Raw genomic sequence first — 21,304 nt, forward strand, 5'->3', positions numbered from 1 at the left:
TGTATGTTCCTTTGTGAAGTGTGTTCACATCTTTTGTGTATTTTTTGTTTGGTTGTTTGTTTTCTTATTGTTAAGTTTTGAGATTTCTTTATATATTCTGGATACAAGAATTTTATCAGATGTATGAGTTACAAATATTTCTCCCCCGGTTTGTGTCTTGTCTTATTTTCTTTCTTTATTTTAAAACTTTTCTTTCTTTCTTTCATTCTTTCGTTCTTCTTTCCTTCCTTTTTTTTTTTTTTTTTTTTTTTTTTTTAGGAGAGAGAATGAGTATGAGTGGGGGAGAGGGGCAGAGGGAGAGAGAGAGAATCCTAAGCAGGTTCCATGCTCAATGTGGAGCCCAGTGTGGGGCTTGATCCCAGAAGCCTGGGATCATGACCTGAACTGACATCAAGAGTTGTACTCTCCACTGACTGAGCCAGCCAGGTGCTCCACCTTTTTGTTTTCATAATGTGTCTTTTGAAGAACAGATTGGTTGGAAAGATTTTCTCATGTGTTTTTCTCTTACAGTTTCAGCATTTTTGTTTAGGCCTGTGATCCATTTTAAGTTATTTTTTGTGTCAAGGGTCAAGGTTCTTCCCTCCCCCCCCACCCAATATGGACACCGTGGTGTCTCAGTACTGTTGTTTTATAAATTGCATTCTTCCTCCATTGCCTTACCTTGGCATCTTTATATTTCAATGACTTATATGTCTTTCTTATGCCAATACTGTATTATCTTGATTAATGTTAGTTTCACAGCGAGCATTGAAAACAGGAAGTCTGAAACCTCACTTTATTTTTCTTTTTCAAATTGTTTTGGCTTTCTAAACCCTTTGCATTTCCAGATATATTTTTTAGAACTCGCTTATCAATTTCTAGAGAAATGTCTACTGGGATTTTATTTGGTATTATATTGAATATTAGATCAATTAGAGAAGAATTGGCCATCCTACTGATACCGATTTTTCCAGCCTGTGAATATGATGTATCTCTCTATTTATTTAGGTTTTCTTTAATTTCTTCCAGCACTGTTTTTTGGTTTTCTTTGTATAGGTGATATATACATTTTGTTAAATGTATTCTTAAGTGTTTAATGTTTTTCAAGTAATAAGTTGTATTTCAAGTCTCAGTTTCTAATTATTTGTTTCTAGTGTATAGTTGAATTTTGTTTATTGACCTTGCTAAATTTGCTATTACTTTCACTAGAGTATTCTAGGATTTCCTATACATATGTTATTATAGAGTGTAAATTTTATTTCTTCATTTCCAGTCTTTATGCCTCTTCCCTTTTTTGTTTTGTACTAAGACCACCAGTATAAATAAATAGAACCGGTGAGAATAGACATTTTTGTGTTGTTTCTGATTTTAGGGGGAAAGCAATCATACATATTTTATAGATGCCTTTTATGGAGTTGAGAAATTTCCATTTCTGGTTTCCTGAGAATTATTATCAGAGACATATTGAATTTTATAAAATGAGTTTTGCTTTTTGATCAACTCTGATAATCTTTCCTTTTAATTGAAGTGTTTACATAGTTTACAGTCAGTATGAGTATAGATACTATGTGTCTTAAATCTAAGTGTTTATATCTGGACTTTAAATTCTGTTTCATCCAACTGTATCCCTAGGCCAGTAGAACACAGTCTTGAATACTGCAGTTTTGTAATACAGTTTTTTAAGTTGATTTATTTATTTTGAGAGAGAGAGAGAGAAAGGGGCAGTGAGAGAGGGAGAGAGAAAGAGAGAATCCCAAGCAGGCATTGCACTGTCAGCGTAGAGCCCGATGCGAAGCTCAAACTCATAAAGTGAAATCATGACCTGAGCTGAAATCAAGAGTCAGACACTTAACCGACTGAGCCACTCAGGCACCTCTGTAATTCATTTTTTAAGTCAGGAAGCGTGAGTCCTCCAACTTTGTTCTTTTGCAAGATTGTTTTGGCTATTTTTAGTATCTGTAAAAGAATTTTTTTTAATGTCTATTTATTTTTGAGAGAGAGAGACAGAGTGCGATCAGGGGAGTGGCAGAGAGAGAGGGAGACACATATATCAGTCATAGAAAGGCAAATAATGCATGATTCCACTCATAGGAGATATCTAAAATATCAAACTCATAGAAACAAAGAATTGAAGGGTGGTTGCCATGGGCTGGGGGAGAGAGAAAAGGAGAATTGACAATCAGTGGGTATAAAATTCCAGTTATACAAGGTGAACAAGTTCGAGTGATCTGCTGTACAACATTGTGCCTATAAAAATACTGTATTGTACACTTAATATCTGTTAAGAGGATAGATCTCCTGTTAAGTGGTTTTACTGCAATTAAATTAAAAAAGAAAAAACAAGAAAAGTGTTGAAAGCAGACATCCCTGTATTTTTACTGATCTTAGGAGAAAAAGCATTCCATTTTTTTTTTGCCATCAGTATGGTGTTTGCTGTTTGTAGATGTTCTTTGTTTATTTGAGGAAGTTCACTTTTATTCCTAGTCTGGTTGAGTGTTTTCATCATGAAACGTTGCTGGATTTTGTCGTATGTTCTTTGTGCTTCTTTTGGGATGATCACGATTGTTGTCTTTTGTTTTTATTAATATAGTATATTAAATTGTTCAGATATTGTTAAATCAACCTTTTGTTCCCAGGATAATCACACTTGGTCATAGTTTATATTCTTATCCATGAAGTATACTGAGGTCCAGAAAGGCATCTTAATGGTAAATGTGTAGAAATAACTGCTGGTATTAGTGCTAGGTCAGAAATCTTATCGGTAGTCATCTCTAACATTTGAGTCATCTTTTCCTCATATGTATGGTCAGATAGTGATAAAACTGTACTGAAAATCATGTTATGTGAGAAATTGATGATCCTAGAATTACTTCTTGCTTTATTTTTTACTGTTGAAATCTGTTGTGTTGTATAATCCATGTTTTAGAGAACCCCTTATAACTTAAGGTAGCAGGGATATGGAAAACCAGCAATCTCAGGATTGCTTCTAGGCAATTGCAATTGATTCAGTGCTTTAAAGATTAAAATAATAAATATTTCAAAAGAAATGAAGGGTTAAATACTTCTTTCATATTGTCTTAGTGTTTGATGAAGTACCATGTTGCTTTAAGTACTTTGAAAGGGTATTTTTTTATTTTAATTAATCATATCAAATAGTATTTACACATGAATATTGTTTCTATAAATTTAGCAGCAATTCCTGAAATATGTGAAAGTCTTAGTTTTAGTTTTAGATTTAGTTTTGTTTAGATTGGTTAGTGGTAGTGATTTATTCCTCAATTCCAAACAAAATAGAAAAAATGTTTAGCTATTTGTTTTCAAAATTTTTACCTGCTAATGTTGACATACTGTACTTTGAATAGTAGCACAGGCTAAATTATTTGTTTAATTGAACTAGTTTCTGATCTTTACTCTGCCACAGATTAACTTTGTGGACTCAAAGAAATCACTTATTTCTTTAGACTTTCTTAGTTTCTGCCTTTGGAAAATGAATTATATAATCTCCCATATTATATGTCTGTATATTGTAAGTTGGTAAATAGGTTAGCTTTTGTAGGTTGCCCAAATGACATTTCCCCTCAAAAGTATTTATTATTTAAAAGCATTTATTTCACTTATGCTAAAATTCCCTTTGTAATCAGCTTTCATTAAATTAAAAAATATTAAATCAATGCTTACAGATTTATTAACTGCTTATCAAGGGGGCAGAAATTTTAGAAAAATAATATATTAAAGCTTTTAAAATGTTTTGTGTAAAAGTCAGAAAGATAAAGGCAGTCTTAGCATGTTTTACATTTTATTTTTATAGCAGTATTGAAGCAGAATTCACAAGTTGAATCCAGCAAGTCTTTGTTGGAAAAGATGTTCCATTTAGCTTTAAGTGGTTATAGTTAAACTAAAGAAAAAAATCCTTGTCTGTGATTACTTAGAAATATGGTTTAAGGGGCGCCTGGGTGTCTCAGTCTACTTCAGCTCAAGTCATCTCATGATTTGTGGGTTTGAGCCCCATATCGGGCTCTCTGCTCTCAGCACAGAGCCTGCTGTGGATCCTCTCTTCCTGTCTCTCTCTGCCTCTTCCCCTGCTCATGCTGTCTCTCCAGAAAAATAAACCTAAAAAAAAAAACAAGTATGATTTAAAAGATAAAATATGAGCTTTGTGGTAAAGGTAAATATATACGCAAATATAGAATCTTGTAATCTTGTAATGTTAGTGCATAAATCACTTTTTTTAAGTTTATTTATTTATTTTGAGACAGAGAGAGAAATCAGGAGAGACAGAGAAAGAAGGAGTGGGAGAGAGATCCCAAGCAGGCTTTGCACTGTCAGCATGGAGCCCGATGTGGGACTTGAACTTAATGTGAGATCATGACCGGAGCTGAAACCAGGAGTCAGATGCTTAACTAAGCCACCCATGCGCCCCTGTGTAAATTACTTTTAATTCTGATACACACTTTAAGAGAAAAAGCATAAAAATCTAAATCTATACATAATATGAAAAGATGTAATTTTTGATATCACTAACATAAAATCGGGTGATGGAGATGTAAATGTGTAAAGGTTTTGTATGTGATTGAACTTAAGCCGTTATTGGCTTAAAGTAGAATATTATCGGGATGCCTGGGTGGCTCAATTGGTTAAGCGTCCGATTTCGGCTTAGGTCATGATCTCACGGGTTTGTGAGTTTGAGCCCCGCATCGGGCTCTGTGCTGACATCTCAGAGCCTGGAGCCTGCTTGGGATTCTGTCTCTTCCTCTCTCTGCTCCTCCCATGCTCATGCTTTGTCTCTCTCTGTCTCTCAATAATAAATAAATGTCTAAAAAAAGTAAAGAAAAAATAGAGTTTTATAACTTTAAGATGTTTTATGTAATTCCTATGGATATGGCAAAGAAAATACCTATAGAACTTAACACAAAAGGAGAAAGGGATATAAATACCAACAATCATTGGCATATAAAAGAAGTCAATTAGCAAATTATAGTGAACAAAAATGGCAATAGTGAGTCGCTACTTCAAATGTAAATGCATTAAACTTCTCACTTAAAAGAAATAGGCTAAATGGATTTTTTTCTCCTAAATTTTAATTTAAATTCTAGTTAGTTATCATAGAGTGTAATATTGGTTTCAGGAGTAGAATTTAGTGATTTGTCACTTAAAAATAACAGCCAGTGCACATCATAAGTGCCCTCCTTAATACCCATCACCCATTGGCTAATGGATTTAAAAAAACAAAACCCAACTGTCTTTGGTCTATAAGAGAGACACCATAGGTCTAATATGGAATATGAAGGGATGGAAGAAGATAGCCCATGCAAATGGTAAGCAAAAGAGAGCAGGGTTGGCCATGTGTATATCAGAAAAAATAGACTTCATTTATTCATTTTAGAGAGAGAGAGAGAGAGAGAGAGTGCAAGCAGGGGAGAGGGCCACAGGGAGAGAAAATCTTCAGTAGGTTCCACACTCATTGTGGAGCCTGACACGGGGCTCAATCCCTTGACTCTGGGATCATGACCTGAGCTGAAATCAAGAGTCAGACACTGAACTGACTGGGCCGCCCAGACGCTCCTCCAAATTAGACTTAACTTCAAAATCTGTTACAAGACTCAGAGAAGGAAATTATATAATGATAAAAGTGTCAATTCACGAGGAAGATACAATAATTAAAAATATATATACCTAACTTTATGGCTGCAAAATATATGAAACAGACCTTGACAGAATTGAAGGGAGAAGTATGTATTAACACAATAATGGTAAGACATTTCAAAACCCTTTTATTAACGGATAGACCAACTAGAGAGATTACTAAAGAAACAGAGACCATGAACAACAATGTAGACCAGTTGGACCCTAACAAACACATACAGAACACCCCACCAAACACCAATAGAATACACATCCTTCTCAAGCTCCTATGGGACATTCTTCAGGATAGACAACATATTAGGCCACAAAATTAACAAATTTAATAATACTGAAATCATAATACCAAATACTTTTTTTTGCCCCAATAAAATTAAGTCAATAGTAGAAGGAATCTGGAAAATACACAAATTTGTGGAGATCAAACAACACACTCTCATACAACTAGTGTGTCAAAGAAATCCCCAGGAAATTTCTGGAGCCAAGTGAAAACAACATATCAAACTTTATGGGATTTAGGGAAAGCAATACCAAGAGGAATGTTTATAGTCCTTTAAAAAGAATAAAGGAAGATCTCAGATCAATAACTAATTTTTCCCTTCAAGGAACTAGAAAAAGAAGAGCAAAGTAATCCCAAAGTTATCAGAGGAAAGGACGTGATAAAAATTCAAAGTAGAAATAAATGATATAGAGACTAGAACAATAATAGAAAAAAAAATTAACAAAACTAAGAGTTTTTTTTAAAGATCTACAAACCTGACAAGTTCTTAGCTAGACTAAGATAAAAGAGAAGACCTAATAACTAAAAGAAATGACAGAAGAAAAAAAATAAAATGAAAGAAGAATTATTACTAATGCCATGAATCTAAAAAGAATTAGGAGACTATTATGAACAATTTTATATCAGCAAATTGAATAATGTGAAGAAATGGATATTCTTGGAAACACACTGCCTATCAAGAGAAAATCTGAAGAGACTGTAGGTACTAAGGAAATTGAATCCATAATCCAAAACCTCTGAATAAGGAAAAGCTGTGTACTGCATAGGATTTCACTGGAGTATTCAAACATTAAAGAAGAATTAACAACAATCTTCCTCAACTCTTTCAAAAAATGAAGAGGAGGGAATACTTCCAAACTCATAACTTTTTAAAGTTTATTTATTTTGAAAGACAGAATGAGTAGGGGAGAGGCAGAGAGAGAGGGAGACAGAGAATCTCAAGCAGGCTTCGCACTGTCAGTGCAGACCTTGACGCGGGGCTCGACCCTACAAAACTGTGAGGTCATGATCTGAGCTGAAACTAAGAGTCAGATGCTCAGCTGACTAAGCCACCAGACACCCTCCAAACTCATTTTAATTTAGGAGGTCAGCATTACTTTGATACCACAGCCAAAGGCACTACAAGATAACTATAGACCAGTATCCCTGGTTAATTTTGATGCAAAAATCCTCAACAAAATACTAACAAGGCAAATTCAAGAGCACACCAAAAGGATCATAGTCTGTCACCAGCAGAGACTTAGTCCTGGAATGGAGGACATATGAAAATCAATCATTGCAATATACATGTTAACAGAGTAAAGGACACAAACCACACAGTCATCTCAATTGATGCAAAAAAACTGTTGGACAAAATTTATTCTTTAATTATAAACACACTCAACAAATTACTAGTGAAGGAAACTACTTCAAAATAATAAGGCTACATATGAAAAGCCCACAGCTGACATATGCATTAGTGAAAGACTGAAAGCTTTTCCTCTAAGAACAGGAACAAGGCAAGGATTCCCATTCTCACCATTTCTGTAGGCCACAGTCCTCGGAGTCTTAGAGCAGTTAGTCAAGAGGAGGAAATAAAAGGCATCCCAGTTGGAAGGGATGAAGTAAAATTATCTTTTCACAGATGACTTGATCTTATATGTAGAAAATTCTAAATGAAAACCTGTTACAACTGATAAATTCAACAAGCTTGCAGGATACAAGCCAAGAACAAAAATCAGCTGTTTCTCTCTATAACAACAGTGAACAACCTGAGAAGGAAAATAAAACAACAATCTAATTTACAAAAGCATAAAAAAGGAATACTTAGGAACAACTTACCTAAGGATGGCTTAAGACTTGTACACTGAAAAGTCTATAACATTGTTGAAAGAAATCAAAGAAGCCACAAAATGGAATGATACCCTCGGTTCATGGATTGAAAGACTTGCAATTGTTAAAGAATGCATACTGCTGAACATGATGTACAAATTCAGTACAGTTCCTATCAAAATCCAAATAGTATTTTTTGCAGAAATGGAAAAAAAATCCCTAAAATTTATATGAAATTTCAAGGGTCTCCAGATAGTCACAACCTTGAAAAAGAACATGATTAGAAGTCTCACACTTCTCGATTTCAAGACATATTACAAAGGGATAGTAATCAAAACATTATGGTGCTTGCATAAAGGTAGACCTATGGACTAATAGAACAGAATTGAGAGTCCAGAAATAAATCTTTGCACATATACTCAAATGATCTTCTACAAAGATGCAAACACCACACACAATGGAGAAACGATAGTCTTAAAACATTTTTTTTCTTTAATGTTTATTTATTTTAGAGACAGAGTGAGAGACAGAGTGCAAGTGGGGGAGGGGCAGACAGAGGGTGACACAGAATCTGAGGCAGGCTCCAGGCTCTGAGCTGTCAGCATAGAGTCCGACGTGGGGGCTTGAACTCAGGAACCATGAGATCATGACCTGAGCCAGAGCCGACGCTTTACCGACTGAGCCACTCAGGTGCCCCTGGCTAGTCTTTTTAAAACCTGGATTTGTGAAAAGTAGATATCTACACAGTAAATAGTGAATTTTGATCCTTACTTTACAACATATATCAGAATTAACTCAAAATGAATTAAAGACCTAAACCTAAGACACACAAGATTCCTACCTGAAAGCAGAGGAAAATCATCATGACATTGAGTTTGACAGTGATGTTTTGGATATGACACCAAAACAGGCAACAAAGATAAAAATAGACAAATGGGTCTTCCATCTCAGAATCTTTGGCATGTCAAAGCTTTTATGTATCAAGGAATTGAGTGAAAAGGTGAACTGTGAAATGAGAAAACATGTTACAAAACCATATAGTTGATAAAGGGTTAATATCCAGAATCTATAATGAAGTCCTACAACTGAACAACAAAAATCTCCAAATAACCCACTAAAAAAGTGGGCAAAAGACTTGCATAAACATTTCTCCAAAGAAGATACTCAAATTGCAAACAAACATGAAAAGATGGTCAACATTACAAATCAGCAGAGAAATGCAGATCAGAACTACAGTAGATACCACCTCATACCACGTTAGGATGGCTAGTATAAAAAAAACTGAAAATAATAAGTATTGGCTAGGGTATGGAGAAATATGTACCCGTATGCACTGTTTAGTGCATATGTGGAATGCATATATGGGGATGTTTAGTGGAGATGTAGAATGCTGTAGGCTCTATGGAAAGCAGTATGGTGGTTCTTCAAGAATCAAGATTAGAATTACCCTATGATTGAGCAGAAGAATTAAAAGCAGGATCTGAAAGAGATATTTTCATATTCAAGTTTATTGTAGCATCATTCACAATAGTCAAGTGGTTGAAGCAACCTAATTGTCCATGGACACATGAATAGATAAAATGTATATATGTACAGTGGAATACTATTTAGTTTTAAAAAGAAGGAAATTCTGACACATGCTACCATGTAGTCAAGCTTGAGACATGATACTAAGTGAAATAAGCAAATAAAAAGTATGCTAGGATTCCACTTACATGAGTTACAAAAAATAGTCACACTTACAGAATCAGAAAGTAGAATATGGTGGTTGCCAGGGAATGGGGAGTGGTAGAAATGAGATGTTAAATATATACTGAACTTCAGTTTTACATGATGTAAAAGTTCTAGAGATTTGTTATATAACAATATGCATATAGTTAATACTACTTACTGTACTGTACACTTAAAAATGTTGGGGCGCCTGGGTGGCTCAGTCGGTTAAACGTCCGACTTTGGCTCAGGTCACGATCTCGCGATCCGTGAGTTCGAGCCCCGCGTCGGGCTCTGGGCTGATGGCTCAGAGCCTGGAGCCTGCTTCCGATTCTGTGTCTCCCTCTGTCTCTCTGCCCCTCCCCCGTTCATACTCTGTCTCTCTCTGTCTCAAAAATAAATTAAAAAAACGTTAAAAAAAATTAAAAAAAAATGTTTAAGATGGTACATTTATGTACTGTGTTAATAACCACAATTAAAGAAATCCAAAAAGAGGGCACCTGGGTGGCTCAGTTGGTTGAGTGACTCTTGTTTTGGGCACAGGTCATGATCTTAGGGTTGTGGGATTGAGCCCAGTGTCAGGCTCTGCACGGAGCACAGAAACTGCTTGGGATTCCCCTTCTCTCTCTCCCTTTGTCCCTCTCTCCCACTCACGCTCTTCCTCTCTCTTAAAAAAAAAAAAAATCCAAAAAGACAAAGTACAGTGAAAAAAATGATAAAATATGTGCCATAGGACACTACGTTTTATACTTTTTAAATGTAAGTTAAAAAAAAATTTTTTTTTGACGTTTATTTATTTTTGAGAAGAAAGAGAGCATGAGTGGGGGAGGAGAGAGAAAGAGGGAGACACAGAATCTGAAACAGGCTCCTGGCTCTGAGCTGTCAGCACAGAGCCCAACACGGGGCTCGAACTCACAGACTGTGAGATCATGACCTGAGCCGAAGTCGGACGCTTAACCGACTGAGCCACCTCGGCGGCCCAAATGTAAGGTTTTAATACCGACTTGATTTTCATTGTATCTTTAAAATGAATACAGTCCACTAAAGAAGTAATGAAACAGGGCTCTTCTTACTTGATATTGTTAGGAAAATGATTAAAGATACATTCCTTAAATTTTTGTATCTGGTGATTTGTATCTAGATTTTCTTTTTGTGGTATACTGTTTTAACTGTTTTACTCTTTATTTTTAGGGTACATTTAAATTCAAAGCGGAAAGTGATCTGTTTCTTGCTGAGCATCACAAACTTCTTTTGTATGATGGCAAACTTTCTAGTGCCATTGCATTCACGTACAATCCACGTGCTACAGATGCCCAGCTCTGCCTTGAATCATCCCCTAAGGACAACCCTTCAATTTTTGTTCATTCACCGCATGCACTCATGCTCCAGGTACTAGCTATGACATTTTTTATTTTTTATTTTTTATATATAATCTTTTAAGAATATTTTTCATGGTAAATTTTAGTGAGGTATATTAGGTAGCTTCTATTAATAAATGTGATATAAGGTATTGTTCTTGTTAGGCTTTTTTTATTGTTTGGGAAAGGAAATCATTGGAATCTTTACTGTGTTTTCTGTTTTACAAGGATGTGAAAGCAGTTTTAACACATTCCATTCAAAGTGCTATGCATTCAATTGGAGGAGTACAAGTGCTGTTTCCACTTTTTGCACAGTTGGATTATAGGCAATATTTATCTGATGAGGTTGACTTGACTATATGGTGAGTGCCATTATTTTGTTCTTGAAGTGGATGTGAGGATGACTTTTATTACTGTTGAGCTGCGCAATATTTTTTCTGCCTTTTAAATTTGTTGGTAGGGTTAAAAGAATGTATGTAAAGAAATTTGTGAATTTTAAAGGTTACTACAAATTCCTGTCAGTAATAGTAGTATTAGGGGCATCTGGGTGGCTCATGATTGAGCATTCACCTCTTGGTTTTGGCTTAGGTCATGATATATCAGGGTGGTGGTATCGAGCCCCATGTCGGGCTCTGTGCTGATCATGGAGCCTGCTTAAGATTCTTTCCCTCTGCCCCTTTGTGCCACTTGCAGTCTCTCTTACTTTCAAAAAAAAAAAAAAAAAAAAAAGGTAGTAGTAATCTAAATTCTTTATCAGTAGGAAATATGGAAGCTGTAAAAAATATAATAAACTTCTCTTAGAATAAATTTAGAAATAATGATTTAGCAAAAGTGAATACATTTTTGTCTATCATTCTGATTTAAAAAGTTATTTTAGATTATTACATGGCAGTGATTCATTATGGGGGATTTAGCTTTTCATTTTAATTATTGCATATAACTAAATTAAAACTGAAGTTTTTAATGATGTTATTTATTATTTACATTTGGTCTTTTTGAAAATACTAGATTGTATGTTGGACACATTTGTCTCTTACAGTATAGAGTCTAAAAAAGGCAAAGATATAAGAGGACATAATATAAAACATTGGAGGGGGTGTCTAAATGAATTTTTCATGGCTGTATATTCTAGTGAGACTAGTAATTATGTTTAATGTATTATTTGAGTAAATGAGTGTTTCATTATTCATTTTTAGAATTCCCTGATTTTGTGTAATTTGATATCAATTAATCAATGTATGTATTTCATGATGTAATAATTCTCTTGAAATGTTTAGGCAACAAAATGACTTTTTTTTTAAATGAATGAGATATCAAATCAAGTATTTATTGTCTACATTAAAATAATTAAAGTTATCCTTGACATATTGCTACTTCATTAATTTTTTTATGTGTCCTGGTCTGAAACTTCTGTAACAGAGCTCAGTTATTTTTTCTTGGTTCTCCCTTTCTTTTTTTAAACTTTTTATCTTTATTGAAAATGAAGACTTAACAAAAATTTTTTTAATGTTTATTATTTATTTTCGAGAGAGAGAGAGACAGAACACAAGTGAGGGAGGGTTAGAGAGAAAGGAAGACACAGAATCTGTGAAGCAGGCTCCAGGCTCCAGGCTGTCAGCACAGAGCCCAACGTGGGACTCAAACTCACAAACCATGAGATCATGACATGAGCCAAGTCGGACGCTTAACGGACTGAGCGAAGGCACCCCAAAATTGCTGACAGTTTTAAAAGCACTTGTGTCGAGGGAGGAGGTTGGCTTCTTTTGTTTGTGGGGTATCTCAGAGGCTTTGAGAAGGAGGTAACAGGTGATCTTCATTCCATTCCATTTTGTGTATCTCTAAAAGTGAGGGTAGGAGCATGGCCCTAGCCCCTATTCAGTTTTAAAAGTCTTCTCAACTGACTACAGAATTACGATTTTCCTTTTGGGATAATGTACAAAATTGTTGAATTAGTGTTTGAGGACTTCGGTTTGTAAATTCCAAATTTACTTTTTTATCTTCTTCATTAACCAGGCTAGTCTGGAGCCCTAACACATTTCTAAGTATTTCTTTCCTAGTGTATTTGCTCCATGTGTCTTTTGCCTCTGGCCTCTAACTCTCTAAAATTGAATATACTTGCTAATCTAAGTTATATCTATTCTTTAAGGCCTTAATATACTTATGTTAGCCATTTTATTACTTGTTTTCAGACATTGCTAATTTTTGTTCAGTTTATATATGTTTCTCATGTTGTTTGTAAGTAATTGACTTATTAGTAGGTTGATGATAAAGTACGTGAAATAAATAATTAAGTCCTAATCCTGCATTCAAATTCCAGTCCCCAAATAATGTTGGAGACAATTTTATAACTTCATTTTCCTTGAAATAGAGAACTTTTTATTAAGATAGATGAAAGCCTGCATCTATTTAATCCCCCTCCCCACCTTGTTTTTTTAAAAGAGTAAGTTTTTCAGACTGTTGCCTGTTGTTTTTGTTGCAGTTCAACTTTGCTGGCTTTTATCATGGAATTGTTGAAGAACTCAATTGCTATGCAGGAGCAGATGCTTGCCTGCAAGGGCTTCTTGGTAATAGGATATAGTCTTGAAAAGGTAAAGTATGAGATGCATTATATATTTTGTTCTTAATTTTGAGGGCATGGATTTGGTCTCCTAAGTGGTTGAGCAATTCTTTCTGCAAGTGTGTCTCCTTGGTTACGTAAAATTACCAAAATTAAAGTAACCTTTTGTTGTTTTACCTTGCTTCCATTGCTTTTTTAGAGAAATGTGGCATTGAGTCTCATGGCATCTTTAACTTTTAGCAGTTTGTGGGCCAACTTTTTTCTGGTATTGAGAACCTTTAATGTACTTACTTTGCCTTGTATTGGTAGTGACCTTTCATCTATTTTTTTCTTTTCAGTCTTCCAAATCCCATGTTAACAGAGCAGTACTTGAACTTTGTCTCGCATTTTCAAAATATCTGAGTAATCTGCAGAATGGGATGCCCCTACTCAAACAATTGTGTGATCACATTCTTCTTAACCCAGCTATATGGATTCATACTCCAGCCAAGGTAATATATTGGTTTTGTTTTACTATCTTCACTAACTTTTTGTAGTTGAGAACAGTTATAATAATGAGGTTTTCTTTTATTCTTCTATATGTTGTCATATACGATTTTAGTAGATTGCAGTTTTTGACTAAGCTTTTTTTTCTTTTTTAGATATATTTGCAAATAAGTGTTATCTTTTCTTTCTTTTGTAAAGCAGTGTCAGTATTTTTTTTTTGAAGTTTAAATTCCAACACATTTAAAATACGATGTTATATTAGTTTCAGGTATATTGTATAGTGATTGAATAATTCCATACATCACCCAGTGCTATCATAACAAATGCAGTCCTTAACCCCTACCACCTATTTCACACATCCCCTTACCCAGCTCCCTTTTGGTAACCATCAGTGTGTTCTCTATAGTTTAGAGTCTGTTTCTTGGTTTGTCTTTATGTTTTTTTTCCCCCTTTTACTCACTTACTTTGTTTAAATTTCACGTATGAGTGAAATCATATGGTATTTGTCTTTCTCTGACTGACATATTTTACTTAGCATTATACTCTGTAGCTCCATTCATGTCCTTGCAAATGGCAAGATTTCATTCCTTTTTATGGCTGAATAATATTTGATTATATATATATATATGTACCACATCTTTATTCATTCATCGGTAGACGCTTGGGCTGCTTACACATTTTGACTGTTGGAAGCAATGCTGCTATAAACATAGGGGTGCATGTATTCCATTACTTTTTAAAAGAATATTTATTTATTTAGTCTCTACACCCAATGTGGGACTAGAACTCATGATCCTGAGATCAAAAGTCACATGCTGTCCAGACTGAGCCAGCCAGGCGCCCCATGGGGTGCATATATCCTTTTGAATTAGTGTTTTTGTATTTTTTGGAAAAATTCTCAGTAGGTTGATTACTGGATCATAGGGAAGTTCCATTTTTAATTTTTTGAGGGACCTCCATAGTGTTTTCCACAGCGGCTGCACCATTTTGCATTCCCACTAAGTGTGCAAGAGTATTTCTTTTTCTCCATATCCTTGCTGACAGTTGGTTCTTGTTGTTGATTTTAGCCATTTTGACAGTTGTGAGGTGATAACTCATGTAGTTTTGATTTTGCAATTCCCTGATGATGAGTGATGAGCGTCTGTTCATGTGTCTGTTGGCCATCTGGATGTCTTCTTTGAAGAAATGTCTGTTCGTGTCTTTTGCCCAATTTTAATTGGGTTGTTTGTTTTTTTGGTGTGTTGAGTTGTGTAAGTTCTTTATATATTTTGGATACTAACCCTTTATTGGCTAGGTCATTTGCAAACATCTTCTCTCATTCAGTAGGTTGCCTTTAGTTTTGTTGATCGTTTCCTTTGCTATGCAGAAACTTTTTATTTTGATGTTGTCCCTATAGTGTAGTTTTGCTTTTATTTCTCTTGCCTCAGAAGACATAGGTAGAAAAATGTTGCTATGGCCAGTCTCGGAGAAATTACTGCCTGTGCTCTCTTCTAGGATTTTTAAGATTTCTAGGATTTTAAATCTAGGATTTTTAAGATTTAAGATTTTCAGATTAAGATTTTTAAGATTAAGTCTTTAATACATTCTGAGCTTATTTTTGTGAATGGTGTAAAAAAGTGGTCCAGTTTCATTCTTTTGCATGCTGCTGTCCAGTTTTCCAAGCACCATTTGTTGAAGAGACTTTTTCCCATTGCATATTCTTACCAAGCAGTGCCAGTATTTTTAAAAAACAGCTATAATCTTTATTTTCTGTTAAATACAAATTATATTTGACTTTCATTTGCTAAATATAAATCAAAGCTGGAAAGTTCCAATGTAAATATATTTCCTATCAATTGTAGCTCTGTTCTATTGCAAATATGCGTACATATCAATGTGTATATATGTATGTATACATATTTGTGAGTTTAATTCTTCAGAAATAGCTGAAATGTCACCATTTTTGAAGGCTTCTAATGTATACTGGTCTCATTTAATCATTTTTATTCACATGAATTTAAATTATTATATACAATTATATTTGTGTACAATAATTTATTTAGCACTATAACAACAAACCGATTACTTCTAAATGAATATAAGTGAATTTGTAATAAAGTATATAAATAAACCTTCGCTAAATCTTAAGAATATTGATAGTGGTAGTGTTAAGCAGAACTTGAAACAAATTTTTATTAAATTGCATAATTGTATATGCCCTATCTGAAGTTTTTGTTAGACGTTGTATTATTTTAAACGTGTTAATTTCCTATCTCCCCTTCTCCCTTTTGATCCACTTGGAATGTTTATCATTGTTTAGTTTAGAATAACAGGTACTTATTTTAGTTGTTGGAAAAAAATTCAGACTTTTTTGCTTTTCTAGAGTCATAGTATCTTATTTTCAGTTGGTCTTTTCAAATGTTAAAGAGAAAAACAGCTGCTGACTGTGATTGCCATTTGGAAATAATCAGAGGAGGCAGCTGGAGGCTGTACCTTTTAATCTCTGGGTTCAAATTTGACCTCTTTCTCTTCTGTGACCTTCAATCTTATTTCTTTTCAAGATTGTTTCAGGTTACTTCTTAAACCTTTTACCGGACACTTTTTTTGTCCACTAAGCAGCATATTTGTAAGGCTTTGGATCTCTTTTGATGTGATCAAAAAGCCTCTTATTAGATACTTAGTAATAGAGGAATATTAAAAAAAATTCATTATATCATTTTCTTAGGTTCCTGGTATTACTGCACTCTGTTTCTTACCTTTTCTTGGTTAATAATTTTCTTTAATTTCCTTTTTAGAAATTACAATGGTTATGTTAATATTAAACTTTCCTTCTGTTTTAGCTGTTTGCTTTGTATATCCATAAGGGGTTAAATCTACCTTAATTTTATTATAAAGATAGTTCTAGCAAGGTTTGTTTTGTTTTCCAATGTTTGTTTGGTCTGAATGTTATACAATTAGAGGGAGGGTGGAAATTTTGAGGAAAAAGAATATGACATAATGCATACAAATGAGGTTTAGGGTTTTGCAGACAACCTGTATGGATGAGTGAGCATAAAGTTTAAACTTCATTAGCTTCATGGTAATTTCACCTGTGGTTACCAAAGTTGAAGGCATATGTGTATGAATCAACCTTTGCTTTTGAAAAGGGTGCTTAATGGAAGGTTACTTTCATTTGTTGGGTAACTGTTTTATCACTATGGATACTGTGGTGAACAAGACAGCTCTAATTCAGAGAAGAAGACAGCTCTAATTCTTGCCCTCATAGAATGTAATGAGAAAGACTGATATTAACACATATAATTTATATGGTTACTAAATTACATAATAAGTAAATGAGGAGTGTTTATTCATTGTTAGCATATGAATAATCTTGTCCCCATTCTTATTCATGTCAATGTGTTATTAAAGCCTTTTTCTTTTACTACAGTATTATTCTCAATAAACTGACTTTCTTCAGTTTTTCCTATTTTTATGACTTTTTTTGCCAGAATTTTTATGTTTATAACTCTCATCAGATCATTTCTTAGCCCCCAAATGTGTAATAGCTTCCAGTTGTTTTCAGAATATAGTAGTCTCTTTTCTAGCATTAAGTCTTCATGTCAGTACTCTTTTCTAAGCTTTCTAGCTTAAAAACTCAGTTATCCTCAGTGGGTAAAACATTATGCTAAAAACATTATGCCTGAGCAGTGGTTCTCAGTCCTGGCTGATGATAGAACCTGTTGGGAGAGGTTTTATTTTTTTGTTTTGTTTTTTTTAAAAAATCAAAATCAGAATTCCACCCTACATTGTGTTTTTTAATTGGTCTGGGATAGGGCCCAGGCATCAGCATTTAAAAAAATATTTTTCAGGTATTCTAATGCACAATCAGGTTTGAAGAGCATTGTTCTAGATCTTGGGAAGCCTGTTGTATGATCTACCATTTTCCCTGTTTGAAATATCGTCTTTGGTTCTGTCTACCTATCTTAGTACTAATTTTCAAAGCCTACCTTAATACCTGTTTTATTAGTTAGGCTTTTTTGCTTATCTTATAATAATTTCTCTGGCCTCCAAATTGATAGTTTCTAATAAGTGTTTGCTACTCATTTTGTAGTTAATTACACACTTCTGTATCTTTCTTTCTTATTTTTTTTTAAGGTTTTATTTTTAAGTGATCTCTATACCCAGTGCAGAGCTTCAACTTATAACTCTGAGACAAAGTGTGCTCTACCTACTGAATCATTCAGACGCCCCTTTATAAATGTGTTAATTCCAGATGCTTTTAAAAATAATTTTCTTAAGTCATCTTTATATTTTAATAGGTTTGTTTTTCACTTAAATTTATGTCTATTTTTCATTTTCTCAACTGGATTTCATCTACTGAGGGACAGTGTGTATGACATTATATTTCCATAATACATCATTATGCATAGTTGGATGTAAATATTTTCTAAATGATTTAAATAGCATCGTCAAGAATTTGAACCATGTGACAAAGTATTTTTTTTTCAATATGAAATTTATTGTCAAATTGGTTTCCATACAACACCCAGTGCTCATCCCAACAGGTGCCCTCCTCAATGCCCATCACCCACTTTCCCCTCCCTCATACCGCCCCCCCCCCCCATCAACCCTCAGTTTATTCTCAGATTTTGAGAGTCTCTTTTGGTTTGCCTCCTTCCCTCTCTGTAACTTTTTTTTCCCTCCTCCCCCCCCCCCCCGCCCCCCACCATGGTCTTCTGTTAAGTTTCTCAGGATCCACATAAGAGTGAAAACATATGGTATCTGTCTTTCTCTGTATGACTTATTTCACTTAGCATAATACTCTCCAGTTCCATCCACATTGCTACAAAAGGCCGTATTTCATTCTTTCTCATTGCCAAGTAGTATTCCATTGTATATATAAACCACAACTTCTTTATCCATTCATCAGCTGATAGACCTTTAGGCTCTTTCCATAATTTGGCTATTGTTGAAAGTGCTGCTATAAACATTGGGATACAAGTGCCCCTATGCATCAGCACTCCTGTATCCGTTGGGTAAATTCCTAGGAGTGCTATTGCTGGGTCATAGGGTAGATCTATTTTTAATTTTTTGAGGAACCTCCACAGTGTTTTCCAGAGTGGTTGCACCAGTTTGCATTCCCACCAACAGTGCAAGAGGGGTCCCGTTTCTTCACATCCTCTTCAGCATCTGTAGTCTCCTGATTTGTTTATTTTAGCCACTCTGACCGGTGTTATCTCAGTGTGGTTTTGATTTGCATTTCCCTGATGAGAGTGACATTGAGCATCTTTTCATGTGCCTGTTGGCCATCTGGATGTCTTCTTTAGAGAAGTGTCTATTCATGTCTTCTGCCCATTTCTTCACTGGATTATTTGTTTTTCAGGTGTGGAGTTTAGTGAGTTCTTTATAGATTTTGGATACTAGCCCTTTGTCCAATATGTCTTTTGAAAATATCTTTTCCCATTCCGTCAGTTGCCTTTTAGTTTTGTTGATTGTTTCCTTTGCAGTGCATAAGTTTTATCTTGATGAAGTCTCAGTAGTTCATTTTTGCTTAATTCTCTTGCCTTTGAAGATGTGTCAAGTAAGAAATTGCTGCAGCTGATGGCTTATATTCAGGTCCTTCATCCATTTTGAGTTTTTTTTTGTGAATGGTGTAAGAAAATGTTGTGACAAAGTGTTAAATAGCCTCAATGACAAGTAAACTGGGCCTGTCCATTTGAATGATATTAGCTGCATGAAAATAATATTATTTTTCTGCGAGTCATTGGAATATACCATATGTATAGTATTCTACGCTATAATCATTAGGCTTCAATTTTAGGTGGTTCAGACTCTGCCACTCTTTATCCTGTGTTTCTTTATATATTAAGAGCTTAGGAGTGCCTGGGTGGCTCAGTCGGTTGAGCATCTGACTCTTGATTTCAGCTCAGGTCATGATCCCAGGCTGCTTAAGATTCTCTTTCCCTCTTTACCCTCTCCCCCACTTGGACACTCTCTCTTTTAAAATAATAATAAGAGCTTATATTTTGAAGTTAGTAAGTTTTTATGTTTTTATTGAGATGATTTATTTGGAAATAAGACTAGTGGAACCCTTTTTATTATTTAAAAATTTTTTTGTTTTGTTTTTTCTATTGGGGGGGGAGGGGCAGAGAGATGGAGACAGAATCTGAAGCATGCTCCAGGCTCTGAGCTGTCTGCACAGAGCCTGAAGTGGGGCTTGAATTCACGAGCAGTGGAATCATGACCTGAGCTGAAGTTGGATGCTTAACCGACTGAGCCACCCAAGTGCCCCTTTAGAATCCTTTTTTTTTTTTTAAATGTTTATTTATTTTTGAGAGAGAGAGAGAGAGAGAGAGAGAGAGCGTGAGCAGAGGAGGGGCAGAGAGAGAGGGGGACAGAATCTGAAGCAGGCTCCAGGCTCTGCACTGGCAGCACAGAACCCGATGCGGGACTCGAACTCACAGACTGTGAGATGACCTGAGCCAAAGTTGGATGCTTAACTGTGCCACCCAGGTTCCCCTTTAGAATCCTTTTCTAATTAGAGGATAAAACTGATAAACATGTTGAGAAATTATAATCTTAAGATTATATTTGTAGCAATGAGCTGTTATAACAGAATTCTGTTTTTTTAATAAGTATTTCTTAAGGTAGGCTTTACATTTTCTATCCCTTTTGACTTCTGCCTTTCCCCCTTTCAGGTTATTCCTACTTTTTTCTTTCTTCTTTGAGTTATTCTAGCTTCTAATTTTCTGCAAAACCAAGAAAATTTCCAGTTTTTTAAAACAATTGTGCATAGTATGAAGAGTAAACTTACTATACAAATAAGTTATATATGCTTATGAGTAAGTGCTAATTAATTAGGAATTAGTTATTTTCATGGGATAGCTGTAAAAATTTGATATATTTTGGGATGATTACTTTATAATGCTACTATTTAAAGAAGCATTTACTTGGTTTAGTTTTATAAGGAACGTGTGTGTTTACGTGTGTATATATGCATGCGCCTGTGATTATTGTTACCTTTTAACATGGTAACTTGTTGCCATCAAGTTCAGCATCTTCATGGAAAAAGTATGGTCCACGCAACTAGCCTGAACATATACTGGAAATGGGTAAAATGCTGGGCTGCTTCTTTGATGTAAGCTCTTCATTTTGATTCTCTAGGTTCAGTTGACACTCTATACTTACCTGTCCACGGAATTCATTGGTACAGTCAACATATATAATGCCATTCGGAGAGTTGGAACAGTGCTTCTCATCATGCATACACTGAAGTACTACTACTGGGCAGTGAATCCTCAGGATCGAAGTGGTATCACCCCAAAAGGATTAGGTATATTATCTCAGCCTACATATTTTGTCATAGATTGTTTTTCTTTGTTTTAACCAATAATATATTATTCTTGAAGTTTTTCTGAATATCATCATGGCAAAATTATATTTTAATCTTACCGATAATTTTAATAGTTTGTACTGAATTGTGATTGACAGAGGTTAATAACTCGCTACTTAAAATAAAAACCA

At 34.7% G+C, this 21,304-nt stretch overlaps 1 protein-coding gene across 2 annotated transcripts in view; it reads left to right on the top strand.

Moving 5' to 3' along the window:
• LRBA (LPS responsive beige-like anchor protein) overlaps positions 1 to 21,304 on the top strand; it is a 794,075-nt gene that overhangs the window by 120,717 nt on the left and 652,054 nt on the right. For both annotated transcript variants that reach the window (XM_042935320.1, XM_042935319.1), the window contains exons 10-14: positions 10,613 to 10,810; positions 11,008 to 11,141; positions 13,259 to 13,367; positions 13,675 to 13,827; positions 20,945 to 21,113. In XM_042935320.1, coding sequence (XP_042791254.1) covers positions 10,613 to 10,810; positions 11,008 to 11,141; positions 13,259 to 13,367; positions 13,675 to 13,827; positions 20,945 to 21,113 — 763 coding nt within the window. The remainder of the gene's footprint in view (positions 1 to 10,612; positions 10,811 to 11,007; positions 11,142 to 13,258; positions 13,368 to 13,674; positions 13,828 to 20,944; positions 21,114 to 21,304) is intronic.

This window comes from Panthera leo, chromosome B1, assembly GCF_018350215.1.
Source record: "Panthera leo isolate Ple1 chromosome B1, P.leo_Ple1_pat1.1, whole genome shotgun sequence".
NCBI lineage: Eukaryota > Metazoa > Chordata > Mammalia > Carnivora > Felidae > Panthera > Panthera leo.